Source organism: Pygocentrus nattereri, chromosome 16 (genome assembly GCF_015220715.1).
Source record: "Pygocentrus nattereri isolate fPygNat1 chromosome 16, fPygNat1.pri, whole genome shotgun sequence".
Lineage (NCBI taxonomy): Eukaryota > Metazoa > Chordata > Actinopteri > Characiformes > Serrasalmidae > Pygocentrus > Pygocentrus nattereri.
This window is the reverse complement of record NC_051226.1, coordinates 21,626,920-21,649,150: the sequence shown is the minus strand read 5'-3', so window position 1 is coordinate 21,649,150 and position 22,231 is coordinate 21,626,920. Positions and strand designations below refer to the sequence as shown.

At 39.2% G+C, this 22,231-nt stretch overlaps 2 protein-coding genes and 3 non-coding genes across 8 annotated transcripts; all 5 read left to right on the top strand.

Annotated features, from left to right (window-relative positions):
- The first annotated feature begins 4,220 nt into the window (after positions 1-4,220).
- On the top strand, positions 4,221-4,293 carry trnav-cac. The gene has a single exon. It is a non-coding gene; the product is annotated as a tRNA-Val (tRNA).
- Positions 4,294-6,387: 2,094 nt separating this feature from the next.
- Positions 6,388-6,460, top strand: trnav-cac. The gene has a single exon. It is a non-coding gene; the product is annotated as a tRNA-Val (tRNA).
- Positions 6,461-7,230: 770 nt separating this feature from the next.
- On the top strand, positions 7,231-7,303 carry trnav-aac. The gene has a single exon. It is a non-coding gene; the product is annotated as a tRNA-Val (tRNA).
- A 1,441-nt stretch (positions 7,304-8,744) lies between these two features.
- mat2b (methionine adenosyltransferase II, beta) lies at positions 8,745-15,764 on the top strand. Of its 4 annotated transcripts, none has more exons than XM_017720305.2 (8): positions 9,492-9,811; positions 10,644-10,706; positions 10,975-11,169; positions 11,312-11,430; positions 11,627-11,773; positions 12,515-12,708; positions 14,166-14,279; positions 14,853-15,764. In XM_017720305.2, the coding sequence occupies exons 3-8, from the start codon at positions 11,063-11,065 to the stop codon at positions 15,027-15,029; spliced, it is 858 nt and encodes a 285-aa protein (XP_017575794.2). In that variant the 5' UTR covers positions 9,492-9,811; positions 10,644-10,706; positions 10,975-11,062; the 3' UTR covers positions 15,030-15,764. The 4 variants fall into 4 exon arrangements, with proteins under 4 accessions (XP_017575793.2, XP_017575792.2, XP_017575794.2 ...); XM_037546010.1 differs by having other exon boundaries at positions 10,641-10,706; XM_017720304.2 differs by lacking the exons at positions 9,492-9,811; positions 10,644-10,706 and adding an exon at positions 8,745-8,858 and having other exon boundaries at positions 11,316-11,430.
- A 339-nt stretch (positions 15,765-16,103) lies between these two features.
- zgc:165573 (cysteine-rich and transmembrane domain-containing protein 1) lies at positions 16,104-21,805 on the top strand. Its single transcript, XM_017720306.2, has 3 exons — positions 16,104-16,260; positions 19,427-19,721; positions 21,240-21,805. The coding sequence occupies exons 2-3, from the start codon at positions 19,448-19,450 to the stop codon at positions 21,344-21,346; spliced, it is 381 nt and encodes a 126-aa protein (XP_017575795.1). The 5' UTR covers positions 16,104-16,260; positions 19,427-19,447; the 3' UTR covers positions 21,347-21,805.
- Positions 21,806-22,231: the final 426 nt, after the last annotated feature.

Sequence of the window (22,231 nt, the reverse complement as noted above, 5' to 3'; positions counted from 1 at the left end):
AGGTAATGAAAGTGCTTTTAATATTGGACAAAGTTGACCTAGTAAGGAAAATGCTGTTCAGTCTTATCTGGCCCCGTGTGAAAAGCACTTCTTGTAAGTCACTGGATAAGAGTTCAGTCTATCTGTGTAGATTACACAGCCATTGCTAATTCTCTGGGACTCCAGTGAAGCACAGTGAGAGCCATTATAGACAAAGGGTTAAAACTTGGAAAAGCAGTGAACCTTCCTAGGAGTAGCCAGCCTACCAAAATTTCACCAAGAGCGCACTGACCACTCATCCAGGAGGTCACAGAAGAGCCCAGATGATGAAGAGCAGCATGTCTCACCTACCTCAGTTTGTCAGTTTACATGGTTCCACAGTAAGGAATACACTGGGCAAAAATGGCATCCATGGGAAAGTTGCAAGCCATAAACCACAGCTATCCAAAAAACACATCTCACAAAAATCTTCATGACCCCAAGACAACGAATGTCTATGGTGGAATAGTCCTGTTATGTCTGGTGTAGGGCTAACACTGCATTCCGATATAATAACATTGTACCAACAGTCAAACGTGGTGGTAGTGTGATGGTCCAGGGTTGCTTTGCTTCTGCAGGACCTGGACGACTTGTCATGATCGATGGAATGATGATTTCTGCTCTACATCAGAAAATCCTGTGGGTGAATGTCAACCCATCAGTTTGTGACCTAAAGCTCAAGTGCAGTTGAGTTACGCAGCAGAACAATGATCCAAAGCACACAAGCAAGTCCACCACTAAATGACTGAAAATAAACAAAATGAAGGTTTTGGGGTGGCCAAAGTCTTGGCTTGAATCCTAGTGTGGTGCTAGTGTTGTCTTTATCATATGATAAAATTAGTTGGATGATCTGAAACAAATTAGCAAAAGTAATAGAAATCAGGTGAGAGGCCAATACGTTTTCACAGCACTGTAGTTCTTCATAGTTATTTAATGACCAAAGAGTATGAGGTCATGCAGGTGCAAAGACTAGTAGAATTTTTTTTGCAGTTTTTATATTTTAACTCAAACACGTATATTTTTTTCTTCAAAACCAAAACGTACTATATGCCTATGTCTGCCAAAAGCATCTTACTCATAATGCACAACGAAACACAAAAATACATTCAATCCATAGTCTGATTAAAACAATAGACACAATAGAATAGACAAAAGTGAAGTCAAAGTCAGCTTTCTTGTCATTCCTACTTTTCACAGACGTGTTTAATAAAGAACAGAATATACAGAAAAAAATAACAAGTATGAAGTACAGTAAACAATGGATGTTAACGAGGAGGCAGTAAACTAGCTGTTGGTACTAAGCTGCAAAAACTTTTGTATGTTATGTTTTATTTTTTTTTTTTCATCTCAGGCCTTTTGGCCTCACCACCACCACCCCATCTCTGGGAGAACATTTATGTTAATATTTATGAGTTCAGTGTTTATGCTTATAAATACACTATATGGCCAAAAGTTAGTGGACACCTGCTCATCTGATGTTTCTTCCACAGTCAAGAGTATTTAAAAGAAGTTTGTCTCCCTCTGCTGCAGCAACTGCCTGTACTCTTCATGGTAAGCTTTACACTAAACATTGGAACATTGCTGTGAGAATTTGATACATTCAGCAGCGGAAGCGCTAGTGAGATCAAGTATTGATGGTGGATGATTAACTGTGGATCACAAACAACCCTCCAACATCATCCTGAAGGCACTATATTCTCAAACTGTAACTGTCTTCACGGTGGCAAATACAGGATGATTCAAAAAGATTCATCCGATTTCAAAGCACCATATTTTTACAACCATAAGGCGCCTAGGAACCAATCACATACCACTTGAAAGAGGGGGTCATAGAGTTTCTGACTGTCACTGGAAGATGACTCCCTTCAGTCTGTGAGATGACGACCCCTGAGCACAAAGCATTTTGCATTCTCCACTTCAATAAGAGTGAATCCGTCATAACTGTGCAACGTGGTTTTCGTCAGCAGTCCTGTAATGATTTACAAGCTGAATAAATCATTTTGAAATCGGATGAAATTTTCTGAATCAAGTTGTATTAAGGACCAGCATCTCTTCAATTGGAGATCCTCAAATTGTCAAAATCAGATTGATTCAAAGAGCAGCAGAAGCCTGACAGCATGAGTGAGTTCTGGATTAACCCTTTGATGCACAAGCTAAGCAAATCCCTTCTAACACACAACATGGGTCAAAAAGGGCCCCTATTCATTTCCTGTTATTTTATGCCTGAGTGAGTGCTTCTTTGCTGTATCGTTGAAATCAGCTTTTTTTTCAGTAATTATTTAATATTCCAAGTGTTCATTAAATATTTTGTTTTTGATTTCCACAAATTATTGTTTTCATTCTTCTTTTATTTTATGAACAAAAATAGTTCTTGTATAACTACATCGTACTATAGTTTACACACTTGTATGCAAGTGTGATAAAAATAAAGACATTATAATATTAATTTTGTTTAAAAAATTATATATTGTATATTATATATTTTATTAGATAATTATAGCAGTGATTTGGTCAAACAATAATACATTTAATATTTTAAAAATGTTTATTTGTTATGCTAATACACACATGCGTCACAAATTTCAAATAATACGTTTATTATTTTGTACAATCACACGCATACATGGGTCATTTTGTATATACTTGATGTTTTGTATAAACTTGTATTAAATTTAAAAATTGTTAAGAAACACTCAGTCATGCATGAAATCACTCAGGAAATGAATACGGGTTCTTTTTGACCCATGTTGCGCATTGAAGGGTAGTATAAAATTAACTGATGAAAATAAAAACTCTGTCACTTTGACTCACGTTGTGCATCAAAGGGTTAACATGGTTCCCCAGTTCAGGCAAACAAGAATGATTGTAATGTGCTTCTTACAATATTTTCCTCCATCTATGTCTGTGAATCATTGTTTTCTTCAATGAACATTATCAAAAACCAGGACAGGGAGAGACTCTGCAGTGCACACCTGGAACAGTGTCTCGGCTTCGCTGCAGCAGAGGACCATCCCAACTTCAGCTGTCTTGTTTCAACCCACCACTGTCACTTCTCTCACTGAATGGTGAGTAAAATCACATAACTGTAGTTAGGCCTAGCTGATTACATCCTCTTTATTATTTACTTTTTGTATTTAGTAATCATAAGGGGTGTCTACAAACTTTAGTGTGACTAGCATGCAATAATTTACTGGATTTGAGATTAAATTATGTAGCTGCTGGAAAACTTTATGCCTGGCTGTCAATGTCTGCATATGTTCAGTTATCTACACATCCTGTCTGAAGTGAGGACAGCATAATATAGAAAAAGCAAAGGATGACGATTAAGTTGTAAACCTGATTAGTGTAACTGAGCATAAAACGCGCAGAAGTATGCAATTAAGATGTTGATGAGATGGTAAATGGATTTAATGGGATAGTGACGTAGTAAATGGGGTCCAGGCTTGATCAGCCTATTGCATATTGTTAGATAAGCCAGACATTTTTCCTAAGGAATTCTGTGAAGAGTGTGTCCCACTCTTTTTGTCCAGTTCAGAGGAATATTTTTTTTGTTATAGTAATAACAGTGAGCGTAGGACAGATGCACTGCTTTATATAATAAATGATATGATAAATGGAGATGTGCTCTGTTTCATGTTGCCAGAAACGTTATACAGGTGGCATGGGGTAGTCATCAGTTGTGTGTAAGGAGCACTGTGGGCAAGCATCAGATTTTTTAGGAATAGGTGCAATGTGTGAATTGGGAAATTGTTCATGGAGTTGTACCAATGCAGGAGGCTCCTTTTTGGTTTAAGTGTTTCTGCAGTAAAACTATCACTGTATGTCAAATTTCAAAGAGTGTATTAGCCTCTTCTTGTAGTACTTGAAATGAGATTTTCAAGTCCTGGTTTAAAAATGGCTCACATCTTTACATTTTCAGATATGTTGATATGAGTAATTTAAAGTAGTAGCAGTAAATATCTCAAAAAAGTTAAAGTAATTAAAATAAAAAGATAGTAAAAACAGTAATGAATTGTATTTGATTGTATTTATGCACTATGCCTGCCCATGATCAATGTGTAAACTACTCTATAGCAGCCGTTACTTTACTACACGCTCACTGAGGATTACAGTGTACACGTGGTTTTTTGGATGTACGGTTTACCACGTCTCGTTCAGTCAGCTCGTATACAGGCCATGCGGAGACACTGTGCTGCAGCTAGGTTTCCGTAGTGTAGTGGTTATCACGTTCGCCTCACACGCGAAAGGTCCCCGGTTCGAAACCGGGCGGAAACACAGTGTTTTTCTCTTTTGTAACTTTAACTTGAAGAACTCAAGAAGTAAGAATGTCTCAATTTAAACAAAAAACGACCCACTAATAAACATTCTTACCATTTTTATAATAATAAACCATTTTATATATTAACACCAAGAGTACAACTTAATTATTTTAAATAAATCATCATATACATTAGATTGCCAAAAGTATTCACTTCTCTGCCTTCACAAGCGTATGAACTTGAGTGACATCCTATTCTTAATCCATAGGGTTTAATATGAGGTCGGCCCACCCTTTGCAGCTATAACAGCTTCAACTCTTCTGTGAAGGCTTTCCACAAGGTTTAGGAGTAGGTTTATGGGAATTTTTGACCATTCTTCCAGAAGCGCCAGACACTGATGTTGGACGAGAAGGCCTGGCTCACAGTCTCCACTCTAATTCATCCCAAAGGGGTTCTGTCGGGTTGAGGTCAGGACTCTGTGCAGGCCAGACAAGTTCTTCCACACCAAATTCGCTCATCCATGTCTTTATGGACCTTGCTTTATGCACTGGCATGTTGGAACAGGAAGGGACCGTTCCCAAACTTGGGAGCATGAAATTGTCCAGAATCTCTTGGTATGCTGAAGCATTAAGAGCTCCTTTCAGTGGAACTAATAAACCTGTGGCCGTGGAAGTGATTGGAACACCTGAATCCAATGATTTGGATGGGTGAGTGAATATTTTTGGCAACATAGTGTATCTCAGTAGCAAGAGCAACAATCACCTTGATGAAGTTCCAAGTGTCGTAAAACAGGGGTGTTTACGCCAAAATCTGTTAGTTATTTAATATTACAACATGAACAACAGAACAAGTTCATTCAGAGAAAACACCACATCAGCAAAAATAAAACATTTAAAATGAATTTATGGACATTTGTGGAAATAAACTTTAACTACACCGAAGCATTACATTAGGGTTTCAAACCACTAGGGGAAGACATTCTCAGCATGACAAAACAAACAAACAAAAGAACACCATGAGATGACCAACGAATAACAGAGGTTGCTGACAAATTAAAAGAAAAATCTGAATAAATGTGTCCAGAAATTGGACAAATGCAGATACTTCCACAGAGATGTACTGCATCATACACGGTTTCACTGGGAAATCAATCAACAAATTGTTTTTTGTGGAGACCCACAAAGTTCAGTCTCAGGGCCTTTGCTTTTTTCATCAGGAAACATAATATTAATTTTCATAGCTATATTTCCTTCTTGAAAATCAAGTCTCTCTTGACAGGCTAACCAGCTGCGTGTCAGATATTTGTCAGTAGATGTTCCTACAACTAAATCTAGAAAAAAACTGAAATACTGATCCTTGGTACTCAGAAACTCAGAGAAAATGCTTTTTGAGAAGCTTCTTAAGCTTTGCATACCAAACCTGAAGTATGAAACCTGGGTGTAATATTAGACTGATCTGTTTTCTTATTCTGTATGTAAACACAGTCACTAAAGTAGCTTCTTATCATTTAAGAAATATTGCTAAAGATCGGCCTTTTCTACCTCCGACTGATTTAGAGACACTTGTTTAACGCTGTTGCATTTCTTAAAATAATCCCAGTCCTGCTGCAACAGGCTGCCTTTGTAAATTAACAATAATACACCCCAGAAATCTTCACGCTGCAGACTTTGTGAAACTGACCGTGTCAGACATAAAGTCTGCGTGGTGGGTAGCGCTGTCGCCTTACAGCGAGGAGGGCCTGGGTTCCATTTCCCTGCCGGGTGACCGGGGTCCTCTCTGTGTGGAGTTTGCATGTTCTCCCCGTGTCTGCTTGGGTTTCCTCCGGGTTCTCCGGTTTCCTCCCACAGTCCAAAGACATGCAGTCAGGCCAATTGGACGTGCTAAGTTGCCCCTGGGTGTGAGTGACTGTCTGTGTCTGTCTGTCTGTCTGCCCTGCGATGGACTGGCGACCTGTCCAGGGTGTATCCTGCCTTCCGCCCGATGACTGCTGGGATAGGCTCCAGCACTCCCCCGCGACCCTGATGGAGAAGCGGCCTGGAAAATGGATGGATGGATAATAACTGTTATTAATATCCTAACATTCAGTTTCAGCTGAGCAGTTCTTCACCGAGTTTCCGTAGTGTAGTGGTTATCACGTTCGCCTCACACGCGAAAGGTCCCCGGTTCGAAACCGGGCGGAAACACACATAACGGTTTTCTCTTGTTTGGTGAACCCGAAGAACTGCAATGTGGAAAACAGCACAGTAGATTCGCTGCCAGTCAAATTATGACTCGTGCAACGCAAACAACTTCATTCCAGGGCCCGGACAAACCTATTAAAAGGAGATTTTAAGGTTGAAAAAATCACAAAGTGAAACAATATCAACAATAACGGGGAGATCTTGACTCGTTGTAGAGGTGGCATCCTATGACAGTGCCATGTTTAAAGTCCCTGAGTTCATCAGTGTGACCCATTCTGCTGCCAGTGTTTGTCTATCGAGACTGCAAGGCCATGTGCTTAGTTTTATACAAACCCTTACTAATTTTACTGTCACTTTTTTTATTATTTTCCTTTAATTCGTCACCAGCTCAAATATTATAGTGAGCAGATAAGATGTTATTATATTCGATCAGATGTTAAGGTCTGCTACATGTTATTCCCTGTAACGTGAATTTAGTAAAATGACAGATAACTGTAGAAGTGCAAGAGTATTACATTACAGAAGTATTATACCGCTCATCAGAAATCTAACAATGTCTTATAGTACTTCTACACATATTTGTAAAGAATCCCAGGAAAAAATGTAATATAGAAAATAAGAAACAGGTGATTACTACTTGTTCATGAAATAATACACGCTGCAGAAATACCGCACTACAGACTTGTATATATAACTCCAAGTACATTCAGTGAACTAACGCAAACCAACTCGTCATCATCCCAACCTGTCGGCAGTGGGAGCCACTCACAACCGTTTCCGTAGTGTAGTGGTTATCACGTTCGCCTAACACGCGAAAGGTCCCCGGTTCGAAACCGGGCGGAAACATCCTTTATTCCTGCAAGATGACGGACTCTGACTGTAGCATTAATTTCTGTTTTATAACGTGGAACTAAACACATTTGGTAGTTATAATGAACATGTTTCAGATTTTGATGATAGATTCCAGACATCAGATCTCCATGTGTTACAGTGGTCTCTTAACAGGCTCAGAGTTGAGGAAATAACTTCTGAAAGAATGGTGCTCCATTTACCCAAAACCTGAAAGATGACTTATAGGTTCCAGGTGAAACTAACTAAGAACGATATTCTAAAGACTGACTACAGAATCCAAAACTGTTTGTGATTTTCTCACTATGCGTAGCTTTTCTGTTGTTTTCTCTCTGTTCTCCAGCACTTTGGATTTGAAATGACAAATACATGGAAAGCTGTCAAATCTATAAGTAATTTTAATTCATTTGACCTACATCAAGATACCATGCCATCTTCCTACATCCTAGATAGCAGCATATATGGGTCAACTGGCTTGACAAGGTTTTCACCTGGACAATGCTGGCTGTATGCCACTGCTGGTAAACAAGTGGCTTTCTTTATGATATTACTGTTGATAAAATGATTTAGTAAACTAATTTACAAAAGGATAACAAAAGAAATGAAATAAAAAAACTGGACTGTAAGTGGAAAAAAATGAGTAATGAAAACAGCCATTTTGTCTAACACGTTGCTTAACCACCAGTGGACCGCCTGGAAAATGCTGAGCAAAAGCTTTTCCATCAGTTGGCCAACAGTGGCCTTCTGTCTTAATAAATCTTATAGGCTTAGCTTTCTGCTGTTTTGGATCTGTTCACCAGCACTTTAGATTTGAAATGATGAAACACGTGGAAAACTGTCAAATTTAACAGCATATTTTCATCAATTTGACTACATTAAGATTTCTTATTATATTATCTACATACTCCCCAGAAAGTAGCACACATCAGTCTGCTGGCTTGATTTGGTCATCACCTCGCTGACTGTATACCACTGTCTGTCCACCCTTGGACCACCAACATTACTGTACATGCAAGGTCTAATTAGTGTTTTGATTTTAGATTCACAGAGATTTTTTGTTTTGGAAAATGAATGTGTTTTGAAAAAGATAAAACATTACAAACTACTGAGAGGAAATAAATGACTATGTCTAATACAAAACGACTTAATTGAGAATGTTGCTGCTGACATTGTGCTAGATTGGTTACAGCTACATAACCGATATTATTTATTTACTAAACTAATTTACAAAAGGACCAAAACATGGCAGTTGTGCCACATACCCTTTGGCACATATGGTACGTTTTAAAATATTTTTAAAATATGTAAAATATAAAAATAATAAAATTAATATTTTTAAGATCAACTAATCCGTAAAGCTCTGCGTTAATCTTTCGCTAGTTTGTCCGACGAAATAACCGTTGGGACTCTTATTTTGAAATGAATGAGCTGCAGCAGAAGCCAACCGGCTAAAAAAATCTTTCAGCACGGCTTAACTCGAGTAACTGATGCGTTAGACGTCTCGTAAACGTGTGGTAAAATCATGCCTGGATTGGAGTATGGGGATTTTGAGGTAAATTCTTGATGTTTCAAAGTAGATAATGAACTACGCTGTTTGGCTCTCTTTGTGTTGGTAATGCTACTGTTTGGTCGGTCGGTCGGACAGACAGCTGAGCTGAGAATGTAAACTGGGATTTACCCACACGTCTCACGTCTGGCTCTCTGAGTAAAGCGTATTCAGTAGCGCTGTGTCCTTGCATTGTGTTTTAAACAGCAAATAGTTAGTTGTTCACCTGTATAAAGGCATAAAGACAGATCTAAACATTAGTGAGTGAGTTGTTGTGACTGGTAGTTAACTAGTAGGGCAGCTGTATGTAATGTAAACAAGCTCTTTTAATGGATATTGGACGAGTTTATTTAGCTGGCTAACATATGATGCTCATTACATTTACTGAGAGTCGCTTTAAAACGACTTCATTTGTTGAAAAGTTTATAAAAGTTAATTGTCGAACAGTGCTCTCGTAATCGCTTCTAAATACAGACGTACTTAAATATAATTTGTTCTGCTGCTCTGTAGGTATTGAAAACTGGCTTGGCTGAGTTTTCAAGAATGAATTAATGCAATGTGTCAGAGCTATTTAGCTAAGCAGGTACGTACTGCGTATAAGAGTGCCGCGATGATGTGCTAGAGTCGCTGCTTGTGTACGCCTGCGCTGTCTGCGCAAATCCAGTCCGGATTCTCTGATTATGAAAACGGTTGTGTGTGTGTGAAAGTTTGGCTGGTGCAGGTGTGTGTGTGTGAAAGTTTGGCTGGTGCATGTGTGTGTGCTGTAGCTGTGATGTCGTATGTACTCTCTGTGTGGACGGGACTCCAGCTGGCGTGAAGAAGGTCCCGGAATTGAGTGGCGCGTTGTGCATAATCGTCGTCGTCGTCGTTGCGGGGTATGATAGAGCCATACTGACATGAGCGAGAGAGAGAAAGAGCTAAAGATACATTTTAGCCCCGGTCATGTGGAGCTCGTACAGGTAAGTCTTCCAGACTGCTTCTGCAAAACGTCCTGCTCTCTGTCTTTGTCAGTTTACCTGCCAGTACGGCGGAGCTCTTTGGAAGCCTGGTCGTTTAACTGTGCATTATAGTAGCCAATTAAGCGAAAGGAGTCGATGAATTCTGAGTATTTGGCACATTTGTGGATTATAAGATAGTAGCTAGTTTAATGTAAGGCGTCGATAAGCTCCTACATTTGTAAAACTTCATCATTTTGTAGAGCTGGGATGAGGAGCTGACTTCCTGACGTTGCGTTTTAGGTGCGCCTCATTGGAGGGGCTGAAGTGTGATGTTTACGCTGCGTGTAAGTGTGAAAGTTGGTGTTTATAGTGTTGCTCAGACCACATCCTGTGTATTCATTGGCCATTATGACATGTAAAAGAACTGAAATTTGGATTTCAAAACCTGAATGAGTGGTATTTTTTATTTGGTTTTCTTTAACGGTTCTTGTGGTTGTAATCTGATTATCCACTGAAAGCCTTTCTAATTAACGCCTTAAATGAAGCCAGTTATGTAACCATGTAAAAATGTGTAAGCTCCAGGGATGCACCGACGTGGGATTTGTGGGCTGATGCCAGTATCCAATATTTTTCATGTACATGTAGAAACATAACCGTTTCTAAAGACAGAATTTGTGACTAAGTCCACCTGTATTAGCATTACAGAGAACACTCATTTATTATTAAGACATTTTCACCCAGTAATCCAGCGTCACCTAAGTATTTAGCTCTTCTGGAGTTAAGTATATCACCAAGTATCAGTTTGAAATATGACATCTGAACATCTGTCTGATGCCGCTTTTTCTTAAAGCAGTAATCTGGCAGTATGTGATTCTGATGTCATGGTGAATCCCTTGTAACTCCCTATTCTGATCAGGTATGTACAAAGTTTGTGTCACAAATGCAAGTAGAGACTAAACTGCTTGTAAATGTATTCTTGTATTAGAACGAAAAACTTAACAAATCAGAGGTTTAACCATTTATACTGGATACTAAACTGTACTTCAAGTCGCTGTTATTTCTTCAGTAATGTGCAGGAGCCCTTTTACTTGATTACAATCACTTGAAATTAATTTTTAGAATAATCAACTGATTGTTTGAGGATTCTTGACAAATCTGCTCCTTGAATTTCTGACCTTCCATAGGAGGATGTCTACACCCCTTACAGGCGTGTGCTTGTGACGGGTGCGACTGGTCTTCTGGGGCGCGTGGTCTACAAGGAGTTCCAGAATAATGACTGGGATGCATTGGGCAGTGGTTACAACCGGGCTCGACCTCGCTTCCTCAGATGCAACCTGCTGGACGAAGATGCTGTGCGGGAAGTCATTCATGACTTTCAGGTGCTTATTGTCCCCAAAGTGGCTGCGTATTGCCTAAAGCCTCCACGCTGTTTGCCACTAACATTGGTGCTTCCTGCTGTTTGCAACCCATCATTTTCCCTTTAAAGTAATGTTGTTGTGTCATTGTGTTTTTGTTGCGGAGTCAGCCTCATGTGATTGTGCACTGTGCTGCTGAGAGGAGGCCGGATGTGGTGGAGCATCACACGGAGGCAGCCTTGAACCTGAATGTACATGCATGTGCTACTTTGGCAAAAGAAGCAGGTTAGTCCAGTGTCCAGCAAAGCAGACATGGGGTATGGAAATTGAAATAGAAATGTTATCAAAAAGGTTTTCGCCATTTTTACAAACATAGCTTGTTGAGTAGATTTATTTTTGAGTTGTTGCTTGTTCAATTCTTGTAATGCTGTTTTTTTCTGATTCATTTGTTGTTTGTGCTGTTTTAACATTGTACATGTAGCTGGCATCTTCCTGCTCTACATTAGTACTGATTATGTATTTGATGGACGCAATCCCCCATATGGAGAAAATGATGCACCAAATCCATTAAACATGTATGGGAAATCCAAACTTGAAGGAGAACGAGAGATCCTTAGACAGTGTCCAGGTATACGAATTCCCTGACCTCTTTCTTCTTTTGTTTTACTCATCTTGTGTTTCCTGTGTCTCCCCTGTATTAAGTAAACCCCTCTTCTCCATTATGAGTTAATTCCTTAAACCCTACAGACCTAATGTGGGTCCAAAGTTTTTCACTCTCAGAGCCACTTATTTTAGGGCACAACCCATTTTATCCTTGGCTTACTTTACACGTATTAAACATTATTACTGTTTAGTAATAAAGTAGTAGTATGTACTGTCCATTAAATAATACGAGTTATCCAGTGACTACTATGAAACTCTTATGAGTTATGTAGTGTTTCTAAAAAGTCGTTGAATAATATTTAAAAAGGTATAAACTTAATTATGTCAGGAAACAAGTGCAAACCAGGTGCCATTTATTTTAAGCAGACCATTCCAAGAATGATATTTTCCTTTTTTCAAAGTATTCTTTCAAACATTGGCTGATGTATTTCAGATTTTTATTATTTGATCAGTTTGTTTACAGACTTTTACAGTACTCCTAGTGCAGTCTGGTTGGACTTCCTAAAGAACTCGGAAGCAACCTAAAGAACGTCACTATAGTTTAGCAATGGTTAAATCTTTGAAGTGTCTAAATATTTTCTGGGGTTGCAGTAGTTGTGAAAGTGAGGAACAGCTGTGTGTGCCACATACAGCCATTGCTTAAGCATTAAAATAATTGGTGAGTCTGAGTACTTACTTCAAAACAACAAACTTTTCCCGTTTTCAGGTGCTGCAGTACTTCGGGTCCCCATTCTTTATGGCGAGGTGGAGAAGGTTGAGGAGAGTGCAGTAACGGTGCTGTGGGACCGTGTTCAGGAAGGGGCCGAGAGTTGCACCATAGACCACTGCCAGCAGCGCTTCCCCACCTACACCAAAGATGTAGCACGTGTCTGCAGGAACATGGCTGAGAGGGCTCTTCAGGTGACCCACTTGCTACACTTGGGTTCCCGGTGTGGAGGTTTAATTTGCTGCTAGTCAAGATTAGGACCTGACCAATATCAGCATTTTGTCACCAACACCATTAACAATTGTAAAGAGATAAACATTCAGATAAACAGTAATGTAGACATTATTTTTGGTTAAAACGTATTTCTGCTGATGCTGTTAAATTTGTGAAACTTTTGTATCGGCTGATTTTATTAGACAAACAATAGATCAGTAAGGCCCCCCTCTAGATCTATGCTTATCCACTTTTTTTAGAATTTGATTGCAAGGCTGAGCTGGAGGAACAATTAAACTATCCAGACAGTGCTGTACTTCAGGTCTGTGTGGAAACAATAGGTGCTGATCCACATATTAGCAGTAAGCTTAAATACAACCCCTGTTTTACAAAAGTGAAGGCGCAAGAACATGCAACTAACAGCCCAGACTTTGAGCCCTGGACAATTTGATTACTTACATCCATTTTTTATGTGCTACGTTTGCACATAGAAGATATTCTTGGTGCACCCGCAACATGCTGAACCAGCCACTTGGCATATTTCACCATTTGCCGATTGCATTCTTCTCATGTTTTTATGTGTAAAAGGAAAGTGCCAACCAACTGTAAAAGAATAAAAATTGATCAGTGTTTTATTCTTACTGTTTCCATATTGACCATCATGTGACTTTGTTAATCTGTGGAATGTTATTCTTTATTGTAATAATTTTATATTGACTGTATACATGATTTTTATTTTTTGGAACTGTATTCACTTTATGGTAACATGATGAAAATCACGCTTCTGAATTATTGAAAGTAATTACATTCTGAGAAAGCTTATTTAGTCAATTTGGACTATATATACAGTTCCAAACCTGCACTCATGGCAACCCAGTATTATATGTATTTATCATCCGTTGATGAACTTGATGTTAGGCTAATCAGTAGTTCTTTATTTTATTGTGTAAAATCAGGTGTGCTGGTGATTTAACAAATCCATGTGATGGCTGGGGACTTCCATCACAAAATATCAACTACTTTTTGTCTATACACACTGTTGTACTTAAAAAAAAAAAAGAAAAAGTTTTTCCCTCCAAGCTTTCATTTTCTAAGCGCACATAAGTTCACATCCTCTACAGAGAACACACTTCTGCTATTTGTAATGCATTGACTATTTACTGAATTTAACATATTTTGGGAAAAACATTGGGCATGTGCAAAAGTTTTATAATTCATATTTTAAGTTTTATTTTTTCCAATACATTGAACTGAAAAAAACAAATTGCACACTAAAACATGCAAAAAATGTTTACATTTGTTCCCTGTAGAGGGTTTGACTTGACCACGGATATTCAAACTTCTGCATACAGTGTGCGTTTGTGTTTAGAAATGGCAACTTGTTTGTGCTGTGCTGGTCTGAACTCACTTTTGTTTATGTGCTTATGCTGCATGGTAGGACCCATCCATACGTGGGATCTTCCATTATTCTGGGAAAGAGCAGATGACTAAATATGAGATGGCCTGTGCCATTGCAGATGCGTTTAACCTGCCCAGCAGTCATCTCATACCGGTAAGTCACAGTCTGCTGTTCATATGGCATAGAGCAAGCAAATAACACTGAATTTGCAGTGTCCTGAGAGAGACATATTTCAGGTATTAAGTTTGTTCTTGTCATGTTGCTTTAAAAAAGAAACAGTAAGATCAAAAGGATTTTGTTTGCTGTTTTGCTGCAGCGCATGTGTCATGATGTTTTCATAAATGTTAATTGTGAATTAATGTCCCACAACCTGTGTGACCGTAGATAGTACGTAAAAAAAAAAGATGTAGACTGTTAACTTCCTAGATTCGAATTTTTCAGTATCACCGACACATTACTAGTGATTTTGGGGCAGGGTTAGACAAAACCTCAGATTATTTTGGAAACAAGCTGTGTTTTGGAAACACTCTAACAGCTTCCATTATAATGGTGTCTAAAAAGTTGGTGAGTAATAGGTAAACAATTTTTCAGCAAGTTTTTCCCTTCTGTTTGTTTTTCACTGGATATACCAGTTTTTAGGTACTTAATCTGTGTGTGTGTGTGTGTGTGTGTGTGTGTGTGTGTGTGTGTGTGTGTGTGTGTGTGTGTGTGTGTGTGTGTGTGTAGCTGACAGAGCAACCTGCTGGAGCCGGGGCTCAGAGGCCGCAGAACGCGCAGTTGGAGTGCTCTCGTCTGGAGCTGCTTGGTTTAAGTGTTGACCCCACTCCCTTCAAAACCGCTATAAGAGACAGTCTCTGGCCCTTCCTCCACGACAAACGCTGGAGACAGACCGTCTTTCATTGAGCGAGCACACATTCCTGATTATAGTCTAATATAGGGCTGCTCTGTTACACATGGAACAGCTTTGTTTGATATGTCAGTTCATTTATCACATATATGCCGCATTTTACCACCTTTTGTTTTATATTTGCATATTGCACTGTGGGTGATGGAGTGTTTGCTCAGACTTTAATGATAATGTTTTGTCTCTGTATTACAATGACTCATTAACAGTATTCCACTCTGACCTTTATAAGATGCTGATTGTTTGTGAAATTGCTAAATATGCTTCTGAATGTCAGTATCTCATATAAACACCTTACCTGTAGAGAAGACTGCAGTACATCGCAAAGAGTCCTACGTTATGTTAGCTGATAGCTGATTAGCTTTTCGCTTCTGTAGAAACAAGACAATCAAGTATGACCGTCTTCCATTGTCATGTAACAAATTACTAGCGAAACATGACAGAGAAGAAAGAAGAAACTAAAATGATTAGCCTCAAAATCACTTTTCTGTCTCTTTGTTTCACACTGAACATCTATGGATACACTGCTTATTAGAGTTCAAGTCAAAAAGTGTCTCTGGAACTTTGTTTTGGGTTTTCGTTAATGCACACGAGTTCACAGTGAAGCATGATCAAGTTTTTAGTTACATGTTGAAATTTTGAACGTTTCTTTTTTTGTTTGTTTTGATCATTTGACCACACTGTTGTAAATAAATGTCCTGCTGAAATAAACATGGAGCAAGATGCGACCATAACAGACTCTCTCTGGTGACAACTAGGAGCCATAGGGAAACGATAGCTTCTCCAATTTAACAGTAAAAAGATCAAAATGAGTTCAGTTTAGCGGCTGACCTCTTCGTACCCTCTACTCTGCAGTCCACTGGTCATGTGAGGTTTCAAATGTGATTGAAAATCTGCCCACCTCCCGTTTATTTACCCTCTCTCCCCACCCCTTCCCTCATCTTTGACCTCACTGGGGGGTGCCAAGCCACTGAAGAAGGCGGGGCTTGGGCTGCCTGCTCATCTCCTATTGGTCAGAGGGTGGGTCAGCTGATCATCTCTCGCTTGGAGCGCTCTCGCGCCCCAAGCGGCCAGCGCTGTTTAGTTCACTGTATTGGTTAACGGGGAGGGCAGACTCAGCTGGACTCCTTTAACAACGCCGTGACACCACCATAACGGGAATAAAACAAACGGAGCAGAGCGGAGCCGGGCTGACGTACTGTAGCAGCACCACCGACCGTTAAACCACAGGTAAAAACATCACTTTCAGAGCGTTTTCGCCTTTAGCGTAGGCTTCGTATATGACTCTCCTCTACTAACGGCTCGAATACGCAGTCTAGGCACTTTGCTGAGTGTCAGTATGTGTTTGGTGCAGTTTCCATCCTTGTTCATACCCCCGGCCTTCTAACAGCAACACTGACTGGATCCTGGTACGGGCCTCCTCCGCATGGTCTTAACTTCGCTCGGATTACTGTCTTTCACAGACTCAGAAACCGGGCACCTACTTTGTCAGGCTTAGACTTTTCTCCCCAGTGTACTAAAGTAAATATTTAGCACTTTGTCCGCCTTAATTGCGCTTTTCCCCTCTGAGTAGTGGGGCAGTGATCGGAACTCCGTCGTTCATTTACTTGCGTGGGCCGATTCTCTGTCCGCCTGACATCTTGCTCAACAATCACCTACTTGTTGTAAATGAACACAAAACCATCCTATTCGCCTCGTTTTCAGCACTGAACACTGCAGTATTCACTGACAAATGCACTTCATCTGCAGAACAGCAACAAGGGTCCTAGTCAGGAGCTGGAAAGGAACAGCACCCTGCCATGGCCACCTGACTGAAGTTTAAAACGTATATCTTTAGTCATTTCAGAGGTTTGTTTATTCTTCTTCTTAGATACTTCACTGTCCGAGTGATACTTCTTTCCTTAATGGAGCAAAACTGAACATGAAAATGCTCGGAAATGAGTGTAAATAAGATTCTTGAGTTAATTTGAGACACATACTCCTATATTTATAGAGGAAGAGAGACTGTAAGTATATGTACTTGGGTTAAATGTTGATGAAAAAAATATTGTTTTTACTTCTACTTAGCTCTACATGTCAGTAAGAAATGTTTGTAGTCTGTTACGTTTAGCCATTCATATTTGGTTACTAATTTCTTTTTTGTGTTTTATTTTATTAAATTGTGTTTACTAACCAAACCTGTACTGCTTTGTGATTGGTCACACATTTGTAGCTTTAGCATTGTATTGTAGACCAAAAGGACACAGCAAGACAAAAACAGCCATACAAACCTCATTTCCTTCTTTTTGTTGGACCCATTACGTTTCGAATGTACTTTGACCTGAGTCATTATTTTATCAGCATCTCATTAACATTTCCTTGAGTATGAGTTTAGGCTACTCTGTCCACCTCTGTAGATGGACACACACTTGAATACTGGAGGAAACCGCAGGGCTACAGCAGCAACAAGACTAAGCAAAACACAGAATTTGGGAAAAATCTAGTGATACACATCTAGATTCATATTCATATAGGGATTATTTCCTTTATCACATATTAGCTTCTCTTTATTACGACATCATTCACCTTTGTGTTTCCCCTGTTTGTGTGGCGACTATGCTTTCCATTAAGTTAATAATTCACCAGCCCTGACAAGAGCTACTCACCATGGTTTTATCTGTATTAGATATTGCATTAAATGGGACACCCAAAGAGAAGGAGCTTGCTAACAGCATGCTTAGTCATTGTATGTCCGTAGTCATTGCAGACGTCACATCCATGTTTATGAGAAATGACACAATGTACTCGTTCATGAGGATTTACACTCACTGATTGAGTTTACCCTGTGGAGAGGCATGGGTTTAATCTTGTGACATAGGTTCATAGTTGTTGGCCTGGAAATCCCAGTGTGTTAAAAAAAACCCTTATTTCGTCATCATCATTGTGTATTAGGTAGTCATGTGTACTAATGTGCGCAAGTCACACATGCCTGATCTGAAACTCATTTGTAATTCAAAATACTACAGCTCCAGAAGAATAGCCAGACCAGATCAAGTTTCCAAAGATTGGCTCCTCTCGCTGCTATTACAACAAAAACAACAGGAGACCCTCGGCTGAGTTGGAATCAATAAGGAGTAGAGACTAAATTTAGATATGCAGCTTCTTGGCCACAAACTTAGCTAAAGCCCAGTTTCGTCCTGGACACTTAAAGAAGATTAGTAGAAGTTAACCAGACACAGACTGGCTTTCTTTCAGGTGTTTAACTTGTGTACTATCATCAGTGATTAATATACCGCTGTTGTCGGAAGAAAACCTTGTTAGTCAATGGAATCAGATGTTTTTCCAAGTCACTTTGGGCTGTTTATTTTGGCCCATTCATCATGAAATTTATACACAACGTAAAGGGCAACAGACATTTTTAAAATATGTCAAAAACTGAAAAATGACAAAAATGGAGATACAAGGTTTTCTTCTGACAGGAACATGGTCTGGGGGAGGTTTTTTATCTCCTCCATTTCCCCATGTATTCTGTATTCTGTATTTTTCCTCATTCCTGTCTCGTCTCCCCCCACTTATCATAGTGTATTTGCATGGACAGGTTGATCAAAATTTCGCTGGTTACTTTGGTGACTATGTGACAAAGGCTTCATTCATAGATTCATTCATTCATAGATAATTTGTTATAAATCAGTCCGTAGTCGTTTTATAAATATGAATATTCATCTTTCATATGCTTACAGCAAGATGTGTTTCACAAGTGTATATAAGGTCACAAATAATAGCTGTGATTTGTTATTAAGCAACTATTGTCTGCAAACTGGCTGTATCAATAGAATGTTTGCTACAAATGAGTCATGTGTACATACTTGCTCATTAATTTGCAATTTGCTGTGAATTATTAGCTAGAGCTGCTGTGGGTGAGGCTGACTGATAGAACGGGAGAGGCTTACAACACAATATATTTAATGTTAAAAGCAGACCTTCACCTTACTTTCTTCTGGTCTCTGATTTAGGGTCTGTTCCAAATGGAGCACCAAGCCCTGCAGTCCCCCTCAGAGTCAGCACCTTCATGGACAGGAGTCTTTTAGCATGGAAACAGTAAAATAAGTTGCATTTAGGAAAGACTAGTGCAACGTACAGGCTATACATTTACTGCAGCTTGTGAAATGATATCGATCAGAATTGTCTGTGAAAATAAGCGTATATGTACCTACAGTGAGTCCATATAGAATACAAGCATAATGCAACTCAGTGACAGGGTAATGACAGTGCATTTCAGCTCACACTTGGCCTCACACTCACAGGTGTGCAGAAATGAGGAACGGAAGACCACAAGTGCACCAGCTAGGATGAGGCGTTGCAACATTATCTCTGTATTAACTGAATCAATGTGAAACTGCATGTCTCTTGTCTACAGGTGACCTCCTCCTGCACATAAATGAATTACGATCATCCTCCCCCGTATACTGGCCCCGGCCCTGCAGCCCCTGGGTACCCTGCCCCTTCTGCTCCTGGTTACCCCACCCAGGGATACCCACCTCAGGCCTACCCCGCTCCAGGCTATCCACCTCCCACAGATCAGCAGCCTTACCCCAACTTCCCTCCAGGGCCTCCTGGGCAATATCCAGTCCAGCCAGGTTATCAGGGATATCAGGTACCCCCCCAGCCACCATACGGAGGACCAGTGTATGGGGAGCCTCCTAAAAACACAGGTAAGCTTCCTGCTACTTTTTGAAAGACCCTTCCTTGATTCTGAACTGTGTTCGAATCACACTGGCTACTAGACCTGGGCAGTTTTAAAACAATGATAATTATAATAAAATATTTCTTTATTGTCAGTAATTCACTGGAATAAATGTTTATGATTGGTTCTGTTCCATAATCTGTAATTAGCCACAAATGCCTGCATTTTAAGCAGGTGCTAGTTCATCACACTTGGTGCTGATGTGCTTTGTTTAATTGCTAGACTGGGAGGAAGAAGTCTAGCCTTTCACTTGCAACAGCACAAAGCAGCAAGAAGTCTAACCATTCACTAGCGACTGACTTGTTCATGAGGTTAATTAGCTTTGTGCTATGAGCAAAATGTCTTAGCAATTGGCAGAAAAAGTCCCACTTTCTTGGCAGCAACTTTTTTTTTCCTTCATATTTTCTGTTGCCTGTTAAGACTGACGTTTTAAAGGTGTGTTACAGGTTCTGTGATGTATGTAAAGATGTATGTGAAAATGCAGCATCCTCAAAATGTCTTTTTTAAAATATTTTTTTTATAAATTAATTTGCATATTTTGCCAGCCTACTTTTTTTTCAGGGTTCAAAATACTAGACTTAGTAATGTATCTCAAGTTTATGTTTGAGAATTATTAAATGCACATAATGATTATCAGTAATTAATGATATAGAAAAATATATTATGATTTTATGGCCTGTTTATGGCATGTACAAGCATGTCTCCCGAATCAGAAATGAAATGTAAGAAAATATTATCTTTAAGGAAGCAGTACTGTGCCATCAGGCTTTTTGTGTGATGGTGCACATTGTTAAGTTTTGTTTTTGACACAAGTGTAACAAGTGTAGCTTGCTGACCACAAAGAGGAACCAGTGCTGTGTGACATGCTGTTTGGCTGTTTGATCATCAACGTTCTGATATTGAAACACAATGGACAGTTCCGGTATTTATTTACAGATATTGGTCGATAATAGTGTAGATGAACTACCGTCTTTAACATCACATGCATATGTTTCATCATCATCAGCAGCTCATATGACATGATCTGGTGCAAGTCGTCCTACTTTAAAGACTGCAGGGCTGACATTGGATTTGGGGACCAGATATGTTGTTTTACTAAATTCTCAAACACTAATGTTGAACTAAGGTTGATTTTCATAGTCAAAGATGGTCAATTTATTGCTTTCAAAAACAGTAACAGGATTTGATGAAACTGAAATTATTTTGTCAGGTTTTCAAGCCAAAGCTGCATAAATAGACCCAAAAGACAAATCAGTGATCATTGTACTTAATGTCAATAGACCCTTATGTTATGTGAAGGTTCTGCAAACTCACACATCCTTTTTTTAGAGCTGTTCTTAAAGGATGTGGTTCTTCTATGACACCTTTTTTTTAAGAGTGAATCTGATTTAGTAACTGTAGCAAGAATAAGAATATCCTGTGTCCGTTGTAATTATTTTTATTATAATATTGTTATTGTCTTATGTTAACATTGTGTTTCCCTCAGTGTACGTCGTGGAACAGGGACGGCGAGATGATTCTGGAGAGCAGGCATGTCTGACCGCCTGCTGGACGGCGCTGTGCTGCTGTTGTCTGTGGGACATGTTGACCTAATCTAACCTCATAAAGCCCTCATCTGTAAAGACCTCTCCCTCCCATATTTATGTATGGCTACTGCAAAACCTACTTCTGATCTAATGAAAGGAAAAGAATCATTTTTGTTTGAGGTATTTTTCGTATTCTGGTTTGGAATACTTCTCTTCACTCCTTCACTGACTATGCCGCTACGCACTGAGAAATATTTATAGATAAAATGCAATCCTATTTCTAGGAGAATGTTAAAATGAACTTTATTTTTTCTGTAGAGATTACATAGTAATGCCTTTGACTCGTGTTAGAGAACTTCATCTAGGATATTGTCCCAAGTTTTAGACATGGCCAACATAGTGCATGAATGTTTTTGATCAGTCTAATGAAGCTACTGTGGGGAAAAATGATTAAGCAAATGGCTGTCCAATCTGAAATGATTTCTCATTATTAAAGTGTACCGAATAAAACCCCTTCATGTTCTGAGCTTTTCTAGAGCATTTTTAGAACTTAGATCTTTTAGAACTGAAATGGAAGCCTTTTGTGATGTTTTTGGTGCAGTGCAACACAGCAGGGCACTTCACTTTTGCATTCTGCAAGCCTGCACAGAGGTCACTGACTTAACACTTAACTTAGCACCCAAGTTTTAATTAAACTCACAATGTGAAAACATAAGGCTTCTTTCAGCCTTATTTTCAGTGGTCTTAGCGTCTGCGAGAACTTGAAGTATACTGTGATTTTAGTAGAAATGTGGAGAATTTTTTTTTGTTTTATATAATCATATTAGGGTTTTGTTGGAATTTCAGTTTATGTGGTCAGCTTAAGAAAAGGCTTTGGTTGTATTTTTAAAGAAGTAGTATTATATATTGTTATAAATGTCAGAATTTAATCCACTGAGGTATTTACATGGTA